Here is a 24,341-nt window from a genome sequence, read left to right on the forward strand (position 1 = left end):
TTTTAGTCTCTGCCTGGCCCGTGTTGCTCCACACGGAAAGAGCTCCTCATGAGCCTCCTGCTAGGTCTGACTCCCAGACCAGACTGACACACCCAAACTCTCTTGCAGGGTTTTTTTTTTTCTATCCTCCAGATTCTATGGCCATGGGCCACTATAAGATCTGGGCTGGAGGAAACGGACCGGCCCCACTACCATCCTGCAGTCCGTTTCAAAATAAAAGCCCATACCGGGTTTTCCTGAATAATTTCTGGGACAAATAACTTGACCAAGTTCACACTCACTTTTATTCTTCCCTGTGTCTCACAGGCAACCTGCTGTGAGCACAGGGCACTCCAGCGGATCTAATATGCTTCTAAGCACATCCTGGGGGATACATAGCGACCCTCGCATATGACACCGGTCACTGCCTCACATACCCCCCCCCCCCTCTGTTCAGACTTGTGGGGTTGAACATTTGTCGGCATACATGGTGCCCGTGACAGGGCATCTGCATTTCCCTGTGATTTCCCAGCCCGATGTTCCACAGAGAAGCTGAAATTTTGTAGGGACAAGAACCATCTGGTGACACGGGCAATCCTTTCCTTTGCATTTCTCATCCAGACGAGGGGTGAATGGTCCGTTACCAACCGAAACTGACGCCCGAGCAAATAGTAGCGTAGGGACTCCAAGGCCCATTTGATCGCCAAGCACTCCTTCTCCAGTACGCTATAATTTTTCTCTGCCGGGGTCAGTTTCCTGCTTAAATAGGTGACTGGATGCTCATCCCCGTTCACCTCTTGCGACAACACCGCTCCTAAGCCTACCTCTGAGGCATCGGTTTGCACAATAAAGGTTTTCTTGAAGTTGGGGCTGATAAGGACCGGCTGCCCACACAATGCCGACTTCAGAGACTGGAACGCTTCTTCTGCTTGAGGATTCCACTTGACCATCACCGTTTTCTTCCCTTTTAACAGGTCTGTTAGGGAAGCCATTTACCAGCAAAATTGGGTATAAATCGACGGTAATAACCAATGATGCCAAGGAATGCCCTCACTTGTTTGGAATTTAAGGGCTTGGGCCAGTTTTGAATGGCCTCAATTTTGTTCACTTGAGGTTTGATAACCCCCCGGCCGATCACATATCCTAAGTACCGGGCTTCCGTGAGACCTATTGCGCATTTCTTTGGGTTTGCTGTTAACCCTGCAGCTCTAAGAGACTCCAGCACTGCTTGTACCTGGGACAGATGGGTATCCCAGTCGGTACTAAAGATGACTATGTCATCCAAATAGGCTGACGCATAGTCTCTATGTGGCGCTAACACAATGTCCATCAGCCTCTCAAATGTGGCCGGAGCTCCATGTAACCCAAAAGGTAAGACAACGTATTGAAAGAGACCCTCTGGGGTTATAAAAGCAGTCTTTTCCTTCGCTGACTCTGTTAAGGGAACCTGCCAGTAACCTATTGTGAGATCCAGCGTGGTGAAGTACTGGGCCTTCCCCAGTCTCTCAATTAGCTCGTCCACCCGTGGCATGGGATAGTGGTCAAATTTTGACACTTCATTTAACTTCCTAAAGTCATTACAGAAGCGTAATGACCCATCTGATTTTGGTATTAGAACAATGGGGCTAGCCCACTCACTTCGGGACTCCTCAATGACTCCCAACTGAAGCATTTGCTTTACCTCGGCCGCGATGGCTTGCCTTCGGGCCTCTGGCACTCGGTACGGTTTCATCCGCACCTTTACCTGGGGCTCAGTGACAATATCATGCTGAATCACCGAGGTTCGCCCTGGCAGCTCTGAGAACACATCCATATTCTGCTGTACTAAAGCTCGAGCCTCCCGCCGCTGCTGTTTTGTGAGGGCATCATTGACTTTTACCTCACAGCTGGCTGTGTCCTTTGCCAGGGCCAGAGGAACCTCCGATTGTATGACCGTAGTTGCATCTGTGACCAAACATTCTCGGTCCTTCCAGGCCTTTAGCAGGTTTACATGGTACAACTGCTCGGGTTTTCTTTTCCCGGGTTGGTACACTTTGTAATTCACTTCCCCCACCTTCCCCCGTATCTCATAAGGCCCTTGCCACTTGGCCATGAGTTTACTCTCTGGGGTGGGTACTAGTACCAACACCCGGTCTCCTTCTTTAAAGGTCCTGACCGTGGCCCTTTTATTATATGTACGGCTCTGAGCGGCCTGGGCATCCAACAGATGCTCCTTTACTATGGGTTGCACAACTGCAATCCGATCCTGCATACTTGCCACATACTCGATAACACTCTTATGTGGAGTGGGCTCCTGTTCCCACGTCTCTTTGGCTACATCCAGCAGTCCCCTCGGGTGCCTGCCATACAATAGCTCAAATAGGGAGAACCCTGTGGACGCCTGCGGTACCTCGCGTATGGCGAACATTAAATATGGCAATAACATATCCCAATCCTTCTCATCCTTGGCGACCACCTTTTTGAGCATGGCCTTGAGGGTCTTATTAAACCTCTCGACTAACCCATCGGTTTGTGGATGGTACACTGACGTACGCAACTGTTTAATTTGGAGCAATTACATAGCTCCCTAGTCACTTTAGACATAAAAGGGGTTCTGTTGTGAATTCTGTGGCTGAGTTCACTTCTGTGGTCACAAGTGGTATTGCAGTCTCTGGGCTTCCTCCCTCAGGTGTTTTGGTGAGCTCGTTGGCTGCCTTGCTATTTAGCTCCACCTGAGTCTGTCTTCCTTGCTCCTTGTCAATGTTCCAGTGTTGGATCTGAGCTACTGCATCTTTCCTTGGGCCTGCTGCTCTGCTAGATAAGTGCTTCTAGTTTGTTTTCTGTTTTTTCTGTCCAGCTTGTTATTATCTTTTGCTGGAAGCTCTGAGAAGCAAAGGGGTGCACCGCCGTGCTGTTAGTTCGGCACGGTGGGTCTTTTTGCCCCTTTGCGTGGTTTTCGTTTTAGGGTTTTTTGTAGACTGCATAGTTCTCTTTGCTATCCTCGCTCTGTCTAGAATATCGGGCCTCACTTTGCTGTATCTATTTCATTCCTACGTTTGTCTTTTCATCTTGCTAACAGTCATTATATGTGGGGGCTGCCTATTCCTTTGGGGTATTTCTCTGAGGTAAGTCAGGCTTGTATTTCAATCTTCAGGCTAGTCAGCTCCTCAGGCAGTGCCGAGTTGCATAGGTAGTTGATAGGCGCAATCCACTGCTGCTTCCAGTTGTGTGAGGATAGATCAGGTACTGCAGTCTACAGAGATTCCACGTCTCAGAACTCGTCCTATTGTTTTGGGTTATTGCCAGATCTCTGTATGTGCGCTGATTACTGCACGCTGTGTTGCCTGATTGCCAGCCATAACAGTACAAGGAGCCATTCAATGATTTCCAATAGAGGGAAAAAAGAAATCCTGACATCATTTTTTTTTCTTAGCTCTGTCTTCAGTCTTTTTTTTCCCCTAGACATTAGAGTGCTTCAGGACACAGCTGTGGACATGGATATTCAGGCTCTGTGCTCCTCAATGGATAATCTCGTTGTAAATGTACAAAAGATTCAAGATACTATTGATCAGAAATCGATGCTAGAACCAAGAATTCCGATTCCTGATTTGTTTTTTGGTGACAGAACTAAGTTCCTGAGCTTCAGAAATAATTGTAAGCTATTTTTGGCCTTGAAACCTCATTCTTCTGGTAATCCTATTCAACAGGTTTTGATTATTATTTCTTTTTTGCGCGGCGACCCACAGGACTGGGCGTTTTCTCTTGCACCAGGAGATTCTGCATTGAGTAATGTTGATGCATTTTTCCAGGCGCTGGGATTGCTTTACGATGAGCCTAATTCAGTGGATCAAGCTGAGAAAAATCTGCTGGCTTTATGCCAGGGTCAGGATGATGTAGAAGTATATTGTCAGAAATTTAGAAAATGGTCAGTACTCACTCTGTGGAATGAATCTGCACTAGCGGCTTTGTTCAGAAAGGGTCTCTCTGAAGCTCTTAAGGATGTAATGGTGGGATTTCCTATGCCTGCTGGTTTGAATGAGTCTATGTCCTTGGCCATTCAGATCGGTCGTCGCTTGCGCGAGCGTAAATCTGTGCACCATCTGGCGGTATTGTCTGAGAGTAAGCCTGAGCCTATGCAGTGCGACAGGACTATGACTAAAGTAGAACGGCACGAACACAGACGTCTGAACAGACTGTGTTTCTATTGTGGTGATTCTACTCATGCTATTTCTAATTGTCCTAAACGCACTAGGCGGTTCGATAGCTCTGCCGTTATTGGTACTGTACAGTCCAAATTCCTTTTGTCCATTACCTTAATGTGCTCTTTGTCATCATATTCTGTCATGGCGTTTGTGGATTCAGGCGCTGCCCTGAATCTGATGGTTTTGGATTATGCTAAACGTTGTGGATTTTTCTTGGAGCCTTTGCGGTGTCCTATTCCGTTGAGAGGAATTGATGCTACACCTCTGGCCAAGAATAAGCCTCAGTACTGGGCCCAGCTGACCATGTGCATGGCTCCTGCACATCAGGAAGTTATTCGCTTTTTGGTACTGCATAATTTGCATGATGTGGTCGTGTTGGGGTTGCCATGGCTACAAACCCATAATCCAGTATTGGATTGGAACTCTATGTCGGTAACCAGCTGGGGTTGTCAGGGAGTACATGGTGATGTTCCATTTTTGTCTATTTCGTCATCCATTCCTTCTGACATCCCAGAGTTCTTGTCGGACTTTCAGGATGTATTTGAAGAGTCCAAGTCTGATGCCCTTCCTCCGCATAGGAATTGTGATTGTGCTATCGATTTGATTCCTGGTAGTAAATTCCCTAAGGGTCGTTTATTTAATTTGTCCGTACCTGAACACACCGCTATGCGCAGTTATGTGAAGGAGTCCCTGGAGAAGGGACATATTCGCCCATCGTCGTCACCATTGGGAGCAGGGTTCTTTTTTGTAGCCAAGAAGGATGGTTCGCTAAGACCGTGTATTGATTACCGCCTTCTTAATAAGATCACTGTTAAGTTTCAGTATCCCTTGCCATTGATTTCTGACTTGTTTGCTCGGATTAAGGGGGCTAGTTGGTTTACTAAGATTGATCTTCGTGGTGCGTATAATCTGGTGAGAATCAGGCAGGGAGATGAATGGAAAACGGCATTTAATACGCCCGAGGGTCATTTTGAGTATCTGGTGATGCCGTTCGGACTTGCCAATGCTCCATCTGTTTTTCAGTCTTTTATGCATGACATTTTCCTTGAGTATCTGGATAAATTCTTGATTGTTTACTTGGATGACATTTTGATCTTCTCAGATGATTGGGAGTCTCATGTGAAGCAAGTCAGAATGGTTTTCCAGGTACTGCGTGCTAATTCCTTGTTCGTGAAGGGATCAAAGTGTCTCTTCGGTGTGCAGAAAGTTTCATTTTTGGGGTTCATCTTTTCCCCTTCTACTATCGAGATGGATCCGGTTAAGGTTCAGGCCATCCAGGATTGGACTCAGCCGACATCTCTAAAAAGTTTGCAGAAATTCCTGGGCTTTGCTAATTTTTATCGTCGCTTCATCTGTAATTTTTCTAGCATTGCCAGACCATTGACCGATTTGACCAAGAAGGGAGCTGATTTGGTTAATTGGTCTTCTGCTGCCGTGGAAGCTTTTCAGGAGTTGAAGCGTCGTTTTTGCTGTGCCCCTGTGTTGTGTCAACCTGATGTTTCTCTTCCGTTCCAGGTCGAGGTTGATGCTTCTGAGATTGGTGCAGGGGCGGTTTTGTCACAGAGAGGTTCTGGTTGCTCAGTGTTCAAACCATGTGCTTTCTTTTCCAGGAAATTTTCTGCTGCTGAGCGTAATTATGATGTGGGCAACCGAGAGTTGCTGGCCATGAAGTGGGCATTCGAGGAGTGGCGTCATTGGCTTGAGGGTGCTAAGCATCGCGTGGTGGTTTTGACTGATCATAAGAACCTTACTTATCTTGAGTCTGCCAAGCGCTTGAATCCTAGACAGGCCCGTTGGTCGTTATTTTTTGCTCGTTTTGATTTTGTGATTTCATACCTTCCGGGCTCTAAAAATGTGAAGGCGGATGCTCTGTCTAGGAGTTTTGTGCCCGACTCTCCGGGGTTATCTGAGCCGGCGAGTATCCTCAAGGAAGGAGTCATTGTGTCTGCCATCTCCCCTGATTTGCGGAGAGTGTTGCAGAAATTTCAGGCTAATAAACCTGATCGTTGTCCGGCCGAGAAACTGTTCGTCCCTGATAGGTGGACTAGTAAAGTTATCTCTGAACTTCATTGTTCGGTGCTGGCCGGTCATCCAGGAATCTTTGGTACCAGGGAGTTGGTTGCTAGATCCTTCTGGTGGCCATCTCTGTCACGGGATGTGCGTGCTTTTGTGCAGTCCTGTGGAATTTGTGCTAGGGCTAAGCCCTGCTGTTCACGTGCCAGTGGGTTGCTTTTGCCCTTGCCGGTCCCGAAGAGGCCTTGGACACATATTTCGATGGATTTCATTTCTGACCTTCCCGTTTCTCAAAAGATGTCTGTCATTTGGGTGGTCTGTGATCGCTTTTCTAAAATGGTCCATCTGGTGCCCTTGGTTAAATTGCCTTCCTCCTCTGATTTGGTGCCTTTGTTCTTCCAGCATGTGGTTCGTTTACATGGCATTCCTGAGAATATTGTTTCTGACAGAGGTTCCCAGTTTGTCTCGAGGTTCTGGCGAGCCTTTTGTGGTAGGATGGGCATTGACCTATCTTTTTCCTCGGCCTTCCATCCTCAGACTAATGGCCAGACCGAACGAACCAATCAGACCTTGGAAACATATCTGAGATGTTTTGTTTCCGCTGACCAGGATGATTGGGTGTCATTTTTGCCGTTGGCTGAGTTCGCCCTTAATAATCGGGCCAGCTCGGCTACCTTGGTCTCTCCATTTTTCTGTAATTCTGGGTTTCATCCTCGTTTCTCTTCAGGACAGGTTGAGTCTTCGGACTGTCCTGGTGTGGATTATGTGGTGGACAGGTTGCAGCAGATCTGGACTCAGGTAGTGGACAATTTGACCTTGTCCCAGGAGAAGGCTCAGCTTTTCGCTAATCGCAGACGCCGTGTGGGACCCGACTTCGTGTTGGGGATCTGGTTTGGTTATCTTCTCGTCATATACCTATGAAGGTTTCCTCTCCTAAATTTAAACCTCGTTTTATTGGTCCGTATAGGATTTCTGAGATTCTCAATCCGGTGTCTTTTCGTCTGACCCTCCCAGACTCCTTTTCCATACATAATGTATTCCATAGGTCGTTGTTGAGGAGATACGTGGCACCTATGGTTCCATCTGTGGAGCCTCCTGCCCCTGTTTTGGTGGAGGGGGAATTGGAGTATATTGTGGAGAAGATTTTGGATTCTCGTGTCTCTAGACGGAAACTCCAGTATCTGGTCAAATGGAAGGGTTATGCTCAGGAAGATAATTCCTGGGTTTTTGCCTCTGATGTCCATGCCCCAGATCTTGTTCGTGCCTTTCATGTGGCTCATCCTGGTCGGCCTGGGGGTTCTGGTGAGGGTTCGGTGACCCCTCCTCAAGGGGGGGGTACTGTTGTGAATTCTGTGGCTGAGTTCACTTCTGTGGTCACAAGTGGTATTGCAGTCTCTGGGCTTCCTCCCTCAGGTGTTTTGGTGAGCTCGTTGGCTGCCTTGCTATTTAGCTCCACCTGAGTCTGTCTTCCTTGCTCCTTGTCAATGTTCCAGTGTTGGATCTGAGCTACTGCATCTTTCCTTGGGCCTGCTGCTCTGCTAGATAAGTGCTTCTAGTTTGTTTTCTGTTTTTTCTGTCCAGCTTGTTATTATCTTTTGCTGGAAGCTCTGAGAAGCAAAGGGGTGCACCGCCGTGCTGTTAGTTCGGCACGGTGGGTCTTTTTGCCCCTTTGCGTGGTTTTCGTTTTAGGGTTTTTTGTAGACTGCATAGTTCTCTTTGCTATCCTCGCTCTGTCTAGAATATCGGGCCTCACTTTGCTGTATCTATTTCATTCCTACGTTTGTCTTTTCATCTTGCTAACAGTCATTATATGTGGGGGCTGCCTATTCCTTTGGGGTATTTCTCTGAGGTAAGTCAGGCTTGTATTTCTATCTTCAGGCTAGTCAGCTCCTCAGGCAGTGCCGAGTTGCATAGGTAGTTGATAGGCGCAATCCACTGCTGCTTCCAGTTGTGTGAGGATAGATCAGGTACTGCAGTCTACAGAGATTCCACGTCTCAGAACTCGTCCTATTGTTTTGGGTTATTGCCAGATCTCTGTATGTGCGCTGATTACTGCACGCTGTGTTGCCTGATTGCCAGCCATAACAGGGTTCCCTGCTCTGTAAGGATCTCCTTGGGAAGCCCAAGGCGACAAAACATGGCAAACAGTTCACGGGCTATTAGTTTAGCCGAAGTGTGCCGGAGCGGTATCGCCTCTGGATACCGGGTGGCGTAGTCTACGACTACTAATATGTGCTGATGGCCCCGGGCGGATTTTACTATTGGTCCTACCAGATCCATCGCTATCCGCTCAAAGGGTACTTCTATGATGGACAGAGGCACTAATGGACTCCGGTAGTTCGTGGTGGGTGAGGTTAGTTGACACTCAGGACATGTGTCACAGTACTTTGTAACCTCAGCATAGACACCAGGCCAAAAAAACCTCTGTAATATGCGCTCTAACGTCTTTTTGGCCCCCAAGTGCCCCCCCAACATGTGAGTGTGAGCCATGTCGAGCACCGCCCGACGATAGGGTTGGGGCACTACCAGTTGTTCCACCACCTCATCCCGGATTTTATCAACCCTGTACAGTAACTCCTGGTTGATCATCATCCGGGGAAACTCCTTTTCTGCACCAGGTTGTTGTGCCACCCCATTCACCTCGATTACTCTTTCCCTTGCCCGGGTCAGAGTGGGATCCTGGAGCTGGGCAGTCCCAAACTTACCAGGTGACACCTCCAGCTCAGGAATTGGTAGATTCTCTTCCACTTCTCCTGCCAACACCTCTAGGGGAAACCTATCGGGATTACACACTGTCCCTATCGTGGCGACCCCTACGGCAGGTGTGCCTGACTCGGGATCTTCGGGTTCTGCACCCGGAATGCTTTTTACCCTGAGAGGGTTAACTCTGGTCTCCCAGAGGGACCAGAACAACGGCAAGTCTCTACCTATCACAGTCCCATACGGAAGAGTCTTTACCACTCCCACCACGTTTTATATCTCCACATGGGGTGGAGAATGTGACCTCCGCAGTCGGGTACTCTCGGAGGTCCCCATGTATGCACTCTACCCCCACCTTTCGTACATTAGGACTGTCCCCAGCAACCAGGGACCCGTGTACCAGGGTCACCAAGCTCCCCGAGTCCAAGAGAGCATCTGTCTGGTACCCGTTAACGAGCACTCTGCACAGCTGAGGTTCGGTACCGGCAGGGTCTGTAGTGGCAATGCAGACTGGCTGGGCATACATAGACACGCGGCGGGTATACCCGCAGTCCATGGGTTCTGTTGTTAGGGGGCAATTAGCAACCACATGTCCAGGTTCTTGGCACCGCCAACACGTAATGACTGTGGCACGAGGTAACCTTGGAGCCAGTTTAGAGGACACAGGCCTGTGGTCACTCTCTTTCCGAGACAACCCCTCAGCACGGACTCGGTCTGGTTTTGTCCCAGTGGAGGGTCGTGGACTTTTCTCAGACTCCTGAGCTGGCGGAGCCTTACGTGACAGCCGAAGTGGAGCAGTGTCCCGTATAAAGTCCTGGGTGGCCTTATATCACTCTATCAGACCTACAACCTGGTGTAGGGTACCCGGGTCCCCTTGACCCACCCAAGGCTGTATGGCTGCTGGCAGAGCCCTCACCAGTCGGTCGACCACCACCCTCTCCACTATCTGACTTGTGGTTAAAGTCTCAGGTTGGAGCCACCGTTTCACAAGCTGCAATAAGTCAAAAATCTGAGACCGGGCAGGCTGGGCTTCCACAAAAGTCCAAGAAAACACCCGTTGAGCTCTCACATAAGTATTAACCCCCAGTCGGGCAAGGATCTCACCTTTTAGCTTGGAATAGTCCTGGGCATCCTCCCGACTGAGGTCAAAGTAGGCCTTTAGCGCATCACCCCTCAGGAACGGAGCCACAACTTCAGCCCACTGTGCTGCTGGCAGATTCTCCCGTTCTGCCGTGTGCTCATAGACGGTGAGGAAAGCTTCCACGTCATCTTCCGGACTCAATTTCCTCAAAGCGGAGCGGACCTTGTCTCGGGCATCGCGACGTTCCGGGGTCGGTGCTGGAGGTGCCTCACACAGGGCTGTAATTTGCTGCAGCAACAAGTTATTAGTTTGTTGCTGTTGTTGCTGTTTGAGGACCAGCTGCCTCAGGATCTCCTCCATTTTGTCTGTAGGCCTGAGTTGCAATGTAGCAGGCTTAATAACAGACATGCAAATGGCGTTGGGGTATGCCTTAATTCACACTGCTCCGCATTCTCCAACCATATGTAAGGCAGCGATGTCCTTGCTGTGCAGTGAATAGGCAGTGACCCATATAAAGTTCAAATAAAGTCTTGTTTATTTTGTAGCATACTCACAAACCAAACACATAAGAAACAAGTCCTTCAGTATGCAGCCGGGAAAAGTAAAGACAGTCCACAATCCGTTGCCGTGGACGTATTACACCACTGTGTACGCTGGGGTGTCAGGCTTTTTAGTCTCTGCCTGGCCCGTGTTGCTCCACACGGAAAGAGCTCCTCATGAGCCTCCTGCTAGGTCTGACTCCCAGACCAGACTGACACACCCAAACTCTCTTGCAGGGTTTTTTTTTTATCCTCCAGATTCTATGGCCATGGGCCACTATAAGATCTGGGCTGGAGGAAACGGACCGGCCCCACTACCATCCTGCAGTCCGTTTCAAAATATAAGCCCATACCGGGTTTTCCTGAATAATTTCTGGGACAAATAACTTGACCAAGTTCACACTCACTTTTATTCTTCCCTGTGTCTCACAGGCAACCTGCTGTGAGCACAGGGCACTCCAGCGGATCTAATATGCTTCTAAGCACATCCTGGGGGATACATAGCGACCCTCGCATATGACACCGGTCACTGCCTCACACTCCCCACAGCAGGCAGTACTCATACACCCCTAAACCACGACACTCCCACCACATTTGACTGTAGGCAAGACACACATGTCTTTGTACTGTTCAGCTGATTTATACATTAATGGCTGTGTTGAGTTATTTAGAGAGCACACCAAATTTACAGTTATACAAGCTGCACACTGACTACTTTACATTGTATCAAAGTGTCAGATCTTCAGTGGTGTCCCATGAAAAAGATATAATAAATTTACAAAAATGTGAGGGGTGTACTCACTTTTGTGAAATACTATATATGTGGAGGAACAACAGAGAGACTTGCAGAACACTGGTTATTTAGGGAAAAAAAAATACCAATCTGGTCTTCATTGCTTCCAATATCCATTTTACTGGCAATGTCACTTGGCTTCGCCTGAAAATGAATAAATATATATTGAAATGTATGATAATACATATATGTGTACTTTACCAAAACAACCTTACAAGACCATAATCTACAAATTTACAGATAGATATTAAAGACATTTTATTCTACAAAATATCGTAAGACTAAAAACTTACCCCTTCTAACTGGTCAAGAGAAGAATCATCTACTAGAGGATCCATGGTGTCCTGATCCAGGTCAGACAAATATACAGTGCCTGAAAAAGTTTAGCATTAACTGCATTTTAGAGCAATTATACCAACACAAATGTATCACTCTGCAAACATCTTATGTAACATAGTAACATAGTAACATAGTTAGTAAGGCCGAAAAAAGACATTTGTCCATCCAGTTCAGCCTATATTCCATCATAATAAATCCCCAGATCTACGTCCTTCTACAGAACCTAATAATTGTATGATACAATATTGTTCTGCTCCAGGAAGACATCCAGGCCTCTCTTGAACCCCTCGACTGAGTTCGCCATCACCACCTCCTCAGGCAAGCAATTCCAGATTCTCACTGCCCTAACAGTAAATAATCCTCTTCTATGTTGGTGGAAAAACCTTCTCTCCTCCAGACGCAAAGAATGCCCCCTTGTGCCTGTCACCTTCCTTGGTATAAACAGATCCTCAGCGAGATATTTGTATTGTCCCCTTATATACTTATACATGGTTATTAGATCGCCCCTCAGTCGTCTTTTTTCTAGACTAAATAATCCTAATTTCGCTAATCTATCTGGGTATTGTAGTTCTCCCATCCCCTTTATTAATTTTGTTGCCCTCCTTTGTACTCTCTCTAGTTCCATTATATCCTTCCTGAGCACCGGTGCCCAAAACTGGACACAGTACTCCATGTGCGGTCTAACTAGGGATTTGTACAGAGGCAGTATAATGCTCTCATCATGTGTATCCAGACCTCTTTTAATGCACCCCATGATCCTGTTTGCCTTGGCAGCTGCTGCCTGCATTCATAGAAAGCTGCTAATCAGTGGTGTAGGCGGGATTATACACGGCTCAGCATTAGAGAACTGCTAGATCTGAGCAGAAAAATCAGTGACTATCAAAATTACAACATGGAGACCGAGAAGTGACACATCACAGGAATCAGGGTCTCTGCCCCTACATTGGGCTGCTCTCGGATTACATAATATCTGATAATGTATTCCCTTTACTGGTCTACAGACCAAATGCATTATCCAGAAGAACATATAAGCAATGTGCTGTTTTTGACTTTTTAATCAAATTATTTTTTTTTAATGCAATGCATACCCACCTGAGGTTTGTGGATGGGAATTGCTAGGAGTTAGCAGGACTGAAACACGGGGCAGTCTTAACTCAGAGAATGACAGACTTTTTGCCACACCTCTTTTTTGCTCATTGTCCCTTTTCATTTCTTTATCTTTTGACAATTCAGCCTTTAAATATAAAAGAAAAAAAAAATGAAAAATGGAACACTGTTCCTTAACCCCTTAATCCCATATGACGTACTATCCCGTCGAGGTGGGGTGGGCTTTAATTCCCATACGTCATACGCGATCGGCCGCGTTCACGGGGGAAGCGGGGCCGATCGTGGCCAGGTGTCAGCTGCCTATCGCAGCTGACATCCGGCACTATGTGCCAGGAGCGGTCACGGACCGCTCCCGGCACATTAACCCCCGGCACACCGCGATCCAACATGATCGCGATGTGCCGGCGGTACAGGGAAGCATCGCGCAGGGAGGGGGCTCCCTGCGTGCTTCCCTGACACGATCGGTACAAGGTGATGTGCTCACCTTGTACCGAGAGTCTTCTCCCTGCAGTCCCCGGATCCAAAATGGCCGCAGGGCTGCATACTGGTCCTGCAGGGAGTACTTCCGGGTCAGGAGCAGGCTGCAGCTGCAGCTCTGTAAGCCTGCAGCGATGAGTGAGATCGCCGATCTCACAGAGTGCTATGCAAACTGTGAGATCGGCGATCTGTGATGTCCCCCCCTGGGACAAAGTACAAAAGTTTAAAAAAAAAAATCCACATGTGTAAAAAAAAAAATAAAAAAAAATTACTAAATAAATAAATTAAAAAAATATTATTCCCATAAATACATTTCTTTATCTAAAAAAAAAAAAAAGAATAAAAGTACACATATTTAGTATCGCAGCGTCCGTAACGACCCAACCTATAAAAATGTCCCACTAGTTAACCCCTTCAGTGAACACCATAAGAAAGAAAAAAAATGAGCCAAAAAATAACGCTTTATTATCATACCGCCGAACAAAAAGTGGAATAACACGCGATCAAAAAGACAGATATAAATAACCATGCTATCGCTGAAAGGTCATCTTGTCCCGCAAAAAACGAGCCGCCACAAAGCATAATAAGCAAAAAAATAAAAAAGTTATAGTCCTGAGAATAAAGTGATGCCAAAATAATTATTTTTTCTATAAAATAGCTTTTATCGTATAAAAGCGCCAAAACATAAAAAAAAAAATGATATAAATGACATATCGCTGTAATCGTACTGACCCGAAGAATAAAACTGCTTTATCAATTTTACCAAACGCGGAACGGTATAAACGCCTCCCCCAAAAGAAATTCATGAATAGCTGGTTTTTGGTCATTCTGCCTCACAAAAATCGGAATAAAAAGTGATCAAAAAATGTCACGTGTCCAAAAATGTTACCAATAAAAACGTCAACTCGTCCCGCAAAAAACAAGACCTCAGATGACTCTGTGGACCAAAATATGGAAAAATTATAGGTCTCAAAATGTGGAGACGCAAAAACTTTTTTGCTATAAAAAAAGCGTCTTTTAGTGTGTGACAGCTGCCAATCATAAAAATCCGATATAAAAAATGCTATAAAAGTAAATCAAACCCCCCTTCATCACCCCCTTAGTTAGGGAAAAATAATAAAATTAAAAAAATGTATTTATTTCCATTTTCCCATCAGGGCTAGGGTTAGTGCTAGGGTTAGAGTTAGGGCTAGGGTTAGGGCTAGGGTTGGGGCTAGGGTTAGGGCTAGGGTTGGGGCTAGGGTTAGGACTAGGGTTAGGGTTAGAGTTGGGGCTAGGGTTAGGGTTGGAGCTAAAGTTAGGGTTAGGGTTGGGGCTAAAGTTAGGGTTAGGGTTTGGGCTAAAGTTAGGGTTAGGGTTGGGGCTAAAGTTAGGGTTAGGGTTGGGGCTAAAGTTAGGGTTAGGGTTGGGGCTAAAGTTAGGGTTTGGATTATATTTACGGTTGGGATTAGAATTAGGGGTGTGTCAGGGTTAGGGGTGTGGTTAGGGTTACCGTTGGGATTAGGGTTAGGGGTGTTGTTAGATTAGGGTTTCAGTTATAATTGGGGAGTTTCCACTGTTCAGGCACATCAGGGGCTCTCCAAACGCGACATGGCGTCCGATCTCAATTCCAGCCAATTCTGCGTTGAAAAAGTAAAACAGTGCTCCTTCCCTTCCGAGCTCTCCGGTGCGCCCAAACAGGGGTTTACCCCAACATATGGGGTATCAGCGTACTCAGGACAAATTGGACAACAACTTTTGGGGTCCAAGTTCTCTTGTTATCCTTGGGAAAATAAAAATGTGGGGGGCTAAAAATCATTTTTGTGGGAAAAATTAGATTTTTTTATTTTCGCGGCTCTGCGTTGTAAACTGCAGTGAAACACTTGGGGGTTCAAAGTTCTCACAACACATCTAGATAAGTTCCTTGGGGGGTCTAGTTTCCAACATGGGGTCACTTGTGGGGGGTTTCTACTGTTTAGCCACATCAGGGGCTCTGCAAATGCAACGTGATGCCTGCAGACCAATCCATCTAAGTCTGTATTCCAAATGGCGCTCCTTCCCTTCCGAGCTCTGCCATGCACCCAAACAGTGCATGGACAACTTTCAGGGTCCAATTTATCCTGTTACCCTTGTGAAAATACAAAACTGGGGACTAAAAAATCATTTTTGTGAAAAAAAAAAGTATTTTTATTTTCACGGCTCTGCGTTATAAACTGTAGTGAAACACTTGGGGGCTCAAAGCTCTCAAAACACATCTAGATAAGTTGCTTAGGGGGTCTACTTTCCAAAATGGTGTCACTTGTAGGTGGTTTCAATGTTTAGGCACATCAGGGGCTCTCCAAACACAACATGGCGTCCCATCTCAATTCCAGTCAATTTTGCATTGAAAAGTCAAATGGCGCTCCTTCCCTTCCGAGCTCTGCCATGCGCCTAAACAATGGTTTACACCCACATATGGGGTATCAGCGTACTCAGGACAAATTGCACAACAACTTTTGTGGTCTAATTTCTTCTCTTACCCTTGGGAAAATAAAAAATTGGGGGCAAAAAGATCATTTTTGTGAAAAAATATGATTTTTTATTTTTACGGCTCTGCATTATAAACTTCTATGAAGCACTTGTTGGGTCAAAGTGCTCACCACACATCTAGATAAGTTCATCAAGGGGTCTACTTTCCAAAATGGTGTCACTTGTGGTGGGTTTCAATGTTTAGGCACATCAGGGGCTCTCCAAACGCAACATGGCGTCCCATCTCAATTCCAGTCAATTTTGCATTGAAAAGTCAAATGGTGCTCTTTCCCTTCCGAGCTCTGCCATGCGCCCAAACAATGGTTTACACCCACATATGGGGTATCAGCGTACTCAGGACAAATTGCACAACAACTTTTGACATCTAATTTCTTCTCTTACCCTTGGGAAAATAAAAAATTGGGGGCAAAAAGTTCATTTTTTGTGAAAAAATATGATTTTTTATTTTTACGGCTCTGCATTATAAACTTCCATGAAGCACTTGGTGGGTCAAAGTGCTCACCACTAGGGTTGAGCGAAACGGGTCGAAAATTTTCAAAAGTCGACGACTTTTGGCAAGGTCGGGTTTCATGACCCCTGTGTGGGGTCGGCCATGAAGTCGGCGATCTTTTGAATCTGGAATCGGAATTCCGATACCGATTCCAGATATGTTTAAGATATCGGGAATTGGTATCGGAATTCAGATTTAAGTGTAAAATAAAGAATTAAAATAAAAAATATCGCAATACTTACCCTCTGACGCGCCCTGGTACTAACCGGGAACCTTCCTCCTTCGAATCAGCGCTTCCAGGACCTTGCGGTGACTTCGCAGTGACGTCGCGGCTTGTGATTGGTCGCGCGGCCAAAAGTGACCAAAAGTTTGGACACACCTTCTCATTTAAAGATTTTTCTGTATTTTCATGACTATGAAAATTGTACATTCACACTGAAGGCAACAAAACTATGAATTAACACATGTGGAATTATATACTTAACAAAAAAGTGTGAAACAACTGAAACTATGTCTTATATTCAAGGTTCTTCAAAGTAGCCACCTTTTGCTTTGATGACTGCTTTGCACACTCTTGGCATTATCTTGATGAGCTTCAAGAGGTAGTCACCGGAAATGGTTTTCACTTCACAGGTGTGCCCTGTCAGGTTTAATAAGTGGGATTTCTTGCCTTATAAATGGGGTCGGGACCATCAGTTGTGTTGAGCAGAAGTCTGGTGGATACACAGCTGACAGTCCTACTGAATAGACTGTTAGAATTTGTATTATGGCAAGAAAAAAGCAGCTAAATGAGAAAAATGAGTGGCCATCATTACTTTAACAAATGAAGGTTAGTCAGTCCGAAAAATTGGTAAAACTTTGAAAATGTCCCCAAGTGCAGTGGCAAAAACCATCAAGCGCCACAAAGAAACTGGCTCACATCAGGACCGTTCCAGGAAAGGAAGACCAAGAGTCACCTCTGCTTCTGAGGATAAGTTTATCCGAGTCACCAGCCTCAGAAATCACAGGTTAACAGCAGCTCAGATTAGAGATCAGGTCAATGCCACACAGAGTTCTAGCAGCAGACACATCTCTACAACAACTGTTAAAAGGAGACTTAGTATAGCGGGCCTTCACGGTAAAATAGCTGCTAGGAAACCACAGCTAAGGAACGGCAACAAGCAGAAGAGACTTGGTTGGGCTTAACAACACAAGGAATGGACATTAGACCAGTGGAAATCTGTGCTTTGGTCTGATGAGTCCAAATTTGAGATCTTTGGTTCCAACCACTGCGTCTTTGTGCGACCCACAAAAAGTAAACGGATGGACTCTACATGCCTGGTTCCCACCATGAAGCATGGAGGAGGACGTGTGATGGTGTGGGGGTGCTTTGCTGGTGATACTGTTGGGCATTTTTTCAAAATTGAAGGCATACTGAACCAGCATGGCTACCACAGCATCTTGCAGCGGCATGCTACTCTGTCCGGTTTGCGTTTAGTTGGACCATCATTTATTTTTCAACAGGACAATGACCCCCAAACACACCTCCAGGCTGTGTAAGGGCTATTTGACCAAGAAGGAGAGTGGTGGGGTGCTACGCCAGATGACCTGGCCTCCACAGTCACCAGGCCTGAACCCAATCGAGATGGTTTGTGGTGAGCTGGACCATAGAGTGAAGGCAAAAGGGCCAACATATGCTAAGCATCTCTGGGAGCTCCTTCAAGATTGTTGGAAGACCATTTCCGGTGACTACCTCTTGAAGCTCATCAAGAGAATGCCAAGAGTGTGCAAAGCAGTCATCAAAGCAAAAGGTGGCTACTTTGAAGAACCTAGAGTATAAGACATATTTTCAGTTGTTTCACACTTTTTTGTTAAGTATATAATTCCACATGTATTAATTCATAGTTTTGATGCCTTCAGTGTGAATGTACAATTTTCATAGTCATGAAAATACAGAAAAATCTTTAAATGAGAAGGTGTGTCCAAATTTTTGGTCTGTACTGTACATCACAGGAAACAAAAGGGCTGCAACATGTACATTGTACATTGCAACATGTACAGGAGACACTGGAGATGCTGTTACTGCTATCTTCATGTGTGCGAACGGCACGCATTGCGAACAAATTCTGCCCACAAAGCATATACAGAAGCTGGCACTGGCCAGTGTCAGGACGTGATTCTTCAATGCATTCAGTAATGAATGCTGCGTGCATGTGCTTGCAGTGCAAGAAGAGATTTAAAGGACTGATAGCCAGCTAAACATGGTTGTCGCACCTGGCAATCTGCCCTCGAACGGGAAGATCCCTACCCCTGCAATAAATAGTAGGACATTGATCATAAGAACAATTTGCTTCAATGAATCTAAAATAAAAAGTTTGCAAAGCAAATAAATGTAATAGAAGCTGATATATTGTCATTACTAGTATTAACCCCTCAATCCCCAAGGGTGGTTTGCATGTTAATGACGGGTCAATAATTACAATTCTGACCAGTGTCCCTTTATGAGGTTATAACTCTGGAATGCTTGCATGGATCCCGGTGATTCTGACATTGTTTTCTCGTGACATATTGTACTTTATGACAGTGGTAAAATTCCTTTGATTTTACTTGTGCTTATTTGTGAAAAAAAAGGAAATTTGGCAAAAATTTTGAAAATTTCACAATTTTCCAATTTTGAAGTTTCATGCCTTAAATCACAGAGATATGTCACACACAATACTTAATAAGTAACATTTCCCACATGTCTACTTTACATCAGCACAATTTTGGAACCAAAATTTTTTTTTTGTTAGGGAGTTATAAGGGTTAAAAGTTGACCAGCAATTTCTCATGTTTACAACACCATTTTATTTTAGGGACCACATCTCATTTGAAGTCATTTTGAGGGGTCTATATGATAGAAAATACCCAAGTGTGACACCATTCTAAAAACTGCACCCCTCAAGGTTCTCAAAACCACATTCAAGAAGTTTATTAACCCTTCAGGTGCATCACAGGAATTTTTGGAATGTTTAAAAAAACAATGAATATTTAACTTTTTTTCACAAAAAATTTACTTCAGATCCAATTTGTTTTATTTTCCCAAAGGTAACAGGAGAAAATGGACCCCAAAAGTTGTTGTGCAATTTGTCCTGAGCACACTGATACCCCAAATGTGGGGGTACACCACTGTTTGGGCGCATGGTAGAGCTCGGAAGGGAAGGAGAACAGTTTTACTTTTTCAACACTGAATTGGCTGGAATTGAGATCGGACGCCATGTTGCGTTAGAGAGCCCCTGATGTGCCTAAAAAGTGGAGACCCCCCCAATTCTAACTTCAACTCTAACCTAAACACACCCCTAACCCTAATTCCAACCTTAATTCCAACCGTAATCCAAACCCTAACCCCATCTCTAGCCCCAACCCTAACCCTAACTTTAGCCCCAACCTTAACCGTAACTTTAGCTCCAACCCTAACCCTAGCCATAACGTTAGCCCCAACCCTAACCCTAACTTTAGCCCCAACCCTAACCCCAACTTTAGCCCCAACCCTAACATTAGCCCTAACCCTAACGGAAAAAGGGAAATAAATCCCTTTTTTATTTTATTATTTTTCCCTAACAAGAGGGTGATAAAGGGGGTTTTGATTTATTATTTATAGCGGGTTTTTGTTTGGCAGCTGTCACACACTAAAAGACGCTTTTTATTGCAAAAAATAGTTTTTGCATCACCACATTTTGAGAGCTATAATTTTTCCATATTTTGGCCCACAGAGTCATGTGAGGTCTTCTTTTTTGCGGGACGAGATGTCATTTTTATTGGTAACATTTTAGAGCACATGACATTTTTTGATCACTTTTTATTACGATTTTTGTAAGGCAGAATGAACAAAAACCAATAATTCATGAATTTCTTTTGGGTGGAGCACTTATACCATTCTGCGTGTGGTAAAATTGATAAAGCAGTTTTATTCTTTGGGTCAGTATGATTACAGTGATACCTTATTTATATACTTTTTTATGTTTTGGCGCTTTTATACACAAAAAAATATTTTATATAAAAAATAATTATTTTTGCATCGCTTTATTCTGAGGGCTATAACTTTTAAATTTTTTTGCTGATGATGCTGTATCACGGCTCATTTTTTGCAGGACAAGATGACGTTTTCAGCAGTACCATGTTTATTTATATCCATCTTTTTGACCGCATGTTATTCCAGTTTTTGTGAGGCGGTATGATGATAAAGCATTGTTTTTTGCCTTGTTTTTTATTTATTTATTTTTTACGGTGTTCACTGAAGGGGTTAACTAATGGGACAATTTTATAGATCGGGTCGTTACGGACGCGGCGATACTAAATATGTGTACTTTTATTGCTTTTTTTTATTTACATAAAGAAATTTATTTTTGGGAAAAATATTTATTCTTATTTTATTTTAGGAATGTTTCAAAAAATATTTTTACATGTTAATTTTTTTAAAACTTTTTTACATTGCCCCAGGGTGGGACATCACTGTATAAAGTCAGATCGCTGATCTGACACTTTGCACAGCACTGTGTCAGATCAGCGATCTGACAGGCAGAGTAGGAGGCTTCTCAGCACATGCTCTCAGTAAGCACTGACAAACCACCTCCCTGCAGGATCCGGAAGGACCCCGCGGCCATCTTGGATCTGGGGGCCTGCAGGGAGGAGACCCTCGGAACAACGCGATCACATTGCGTTGTTCTGACGGTCTCAGGGAAGCACGTAGAGAGCCCCCTCCCTGCGCAATGATTCCCTATGCCACTGGAACACTGCGATCTTGTTTGATCGCAGTGTTCCGGTGGTTAAATGCACATAGTGCCGGGTGTTAGCTGTGATAATCAGCTGACACCCGGCCGCGATCGGCCGCGCCCCCCCCCCACCCCGTGAGCGCGGCTGATCGCGTATGACGTACTATCCCGTCGATGGTCAGACAGGCCCAGGTCACCTTGATGGGATTGTACGTCGGATGGCAGAAAGGGGTTATTATTATCCAAAAGATAAAAAAACAAACAAAAATAACATCGGAAAACACCAGCGCTACCAATAGAAAATATACCCTTTGCTGCTGGTATCAAAACAGCCAGATGCCAGGGCTGTCAATGTAAGTAAACAATATTAGTAAAACAGGATGATACCACGCTAAAGAGAATTATCTGTGCTCAGGAATCAGTATACCAACAGGTGGAGTATACCAAAGTTACCCCTATTAATGAACTCCCCGCTGAGTCCCTGCTACATATAATGGAAAAAAAAAATGGAAGGATAAGTGCACTGTGATAAATACTATGCTGAGCACAACGTGGTACTAGAGGTGTTGGCATTAACCAACTTGTATTGGTTAACCCCTTCATGACCATGGGATTTTTCGTTTTTCCGTGTTCGTTTTTCACTCCCCTCCTTCCCAGAGCCATAACTTTTTTATTTTTCTGTCAATTTGGCCATGTGAGGGCTTATTTTTTGCGGGACGAGTTGTACTTTTGAACGACATCATTGGTTTTAGCATGTCGTGTACTAGAAAACGGGAAAAAAATTCCAAGTGCGGTGAAATTGCAAAAAAAGTGCAGTCCCACACTTGTTTTTTGTTTGGCTTTTTTGCTAGGTTCACTAAATGCTAAAACTGACTTGACATTATCATTCTCCAGGTCAGTACGAGTTCGTAGACACCTAACATGACTAGGTTATTTTTTTATCTAAGTGGTGAAAAAAAATTCCAAACTTTGCTTTAAAAAAAAAAAAAAAAAAAATTGCGCCATTTTCCGATACTCGTAGCGTCTCCATTTTTCGTGATCTGGGGTCGGTTAAGGGCTTATTTTTTTGCGTGCCGAGATGACGTTTTTAATGATAGCATTTCGGTGCAGATACGTTCTTTTGATCGCCCGTTATTGCATTGTAATGCAATGTCGCAGCGACCAAAAAAATGTAATTCTGGTGTTTCTTATTTTTTTCCCGCTACGCTGTTTAGCGATCAGATTAATGCTTTTTTTCAATTGATAGATCGGGCGATTCTGAGCGCGGCGATACCAAATATGTGTAGATTTGATTTTTTTTTTTATTGATTTATTTTGATTGGGGCGAAAGGGGGGTGATTTAAACTTTTATATTTTTTTTATTTTTTTAACATTTTTTTTTACTTTTGCCATGCTTCAATAGCCTCCATGGGAGGCTAGAAGCAGGCACAACTCGATCGCCTCTGCTACATAGCAGTGATCTGCTGATCGCTGCTATGTAGCAGAAATGCAGGTGTGCTGTGAGCGCCGACCACAGGGTGGCGCTCACAGCCACCGGCGATCAGTAACCATAGAGGTCTCAAGGACCTCTATGGTTACAATGGAGACGCATCGCCGACCCCCCGATCATGTGACGGGGGTTGGCGATGACGTCATTTCCGGCCGCCCGGCCAGAAGCGGTAGTTAAATGCCGCTGTCTGCGTTTGACAGCGGCATTTAACTAGTTAATAGGTGCGGGCAGATCGTGATTCTGCCCGCGCCTATTACGGGCACATGTCAGCTGTTCAAAACAGCTGACATGTCCCGGCTTTGATGCGGGCTCACCGCGGAGCCCTGCATCAAAGCAGGGGATCTGACCTTGGACGTACTATCCCGTCCAAGGTCAGATAGGGGTTAATGCCAACACCTCCGGTACCACGTTGTGCTCAGCATAGTATTTATCACAGTGCACTTATCCTTCCATTTTATTTTATTGTTTCCATTATATGTAGCAGGGACTCAGCGGGGAGTTCATTCATAGGGGTAACTTTGGTATACTCCACCTGCTGGTATACTGATTCCTCAGCACAGATAATTCCCTTTAGCGCGGTATCATCCTGTTTTACTAAACAAAAATAACATACCATCTTTGAGGGCTTGTTTTCATCCCCAGAACTGTAGGAAGGCAGGGGAAGTACTGAAATAATTAAAACAAAGTAAGTACAGAGTACATACAAACACTTTTCACTTCAGTTTGTGAACAAGGCTTAGTCAGGCTAATTTATTTACTTCTTACACAAAGGCAAGAAATTAAAAAGATTTTATAGTTTTTTTTTAATATATTGCTAATATAAAAGTGTCTATATAACGTCCCAATCAAGTATTACAATTTAACAGAGTACGGATATCTTGCATTAACCCTCATAAAATTTAAGGGTTAATAACCAAAAACCCGGCTAGCGGAAGGAAATTTTGCTTACAGTCGGCACTCACTCTGTATCGAGCAATGACTAACCACTCTAGGCTCGCTTCTACAACTGAAAGCCGGCGGCTTGAAAGAGAAATTAAAGTTGATTTTAACCCAGCAACTGAGTTTTCAGTAAGGGAGTTTAGGCAACACTGTTAACGCTATTAATATGCAAATTGACCCTATATAAGCAGGTCAATAGTCTTTCGGGCCATGACCAGTCCCTTTAATGTATTTTAACCATAGAAGTGAATGGGGTGAATAGTGTCTAGTCCTGGTATTGTTTTGTATACAAAATAGAATACTGGTAACAGAATCTAATTAAAGGAATCTGTCAGCAGGTTTTCGATGCCTCATCTGAGAGCAGCACGATGTGGGGTGCCCATAGTTATGCACCTGTCAAGTTTTGTTTGAATGCAGATTGCACATTTTCTGTTAGTACAATAAACCTCATTTCAAGGCAGAAACATTACTGTGTCCAACAGTTATTAGATATATGAAACTGAAATAGCTGTTGCAAAAAAAACTATTTTTATAAAACATTAAGCTTAAGATTAATAGGGGTGCCCAAACTTTTTCATAGAACTGTACTTAGAGAGCTACCAGTCAGTGGTGTTAGGAGTTATACAGAGCTCATGATTGTTGGATACCTGCAGAAGGTTTACTAGACCTCTAGTGATAATCTCCTGATAAATTCATGATTTTATCAAAACTACAGCAAGATGCCCGATAACGGACACATCGCTGAAATCAGGGCCTCTGTCTCTACATTATACTGCTCTCAGATAAAATGATAAAAAGCGAATAACAGACTCCCTTTTACGTGATAAGAAATTTGTGCCATTTTATGATGTAAAAATGACTTGTGTTACCTTTACTCTTTTGCCTTTTACGACTGTTGTTAACAGATTTTGCTAAGGATTTTCTAGAAGCTTCTACGAGCCCGCTTATGCCACTCCCTGAAGGACTGAACTCTTTA

General features: G+C 44.6%; 1 protein-coding gene across 1 annotated transcript in view; it reads right to left on the reverse strand.

Moving 5' to 3' along the window:
- LOC138643344 (synaptonemal complex protein 2-like) overlaps positions 1–24,341 on the reverse strand; it is a 188,590-nt gene that overhangs the window by 73,264 nt on the left and 90,985 nt on the right. Inside the window, exons 8-10 of the mRNA XM_069732268.1 lie at positions 12,718–12,859; positions 11,580–11,659; positions 11,373–11,430 (exon numbers count right to left, since the gene is read on the reverse strand). Of these exons, the coding sequence (XP_069588369.1) occupies positions 11,373–11,430; positions 11,580–11,659; positions 12,718–12,859 (280 nt within the window). The remainder of the gene's footprint in view (positions 1–11,372; positions 11,431–11,579; positions 11,660–12,717; positions 12,860–24,341) is intronic.

Source organism: Ranitomeya imitator, chromosome 6, assembly GCF_032444005.1.
Source record: "Ranitomeya imitator isolate aRanImi1 chromosome 6, aRanImi1.pri, whole genome shotgun sequence".
NCBI classification, from domain to species: Eukaryota; Metazoa; Chordata; class Amphibia; order Anura; family Dendrobatidae; genus Ranitomeya; species Ranitomeya imitator.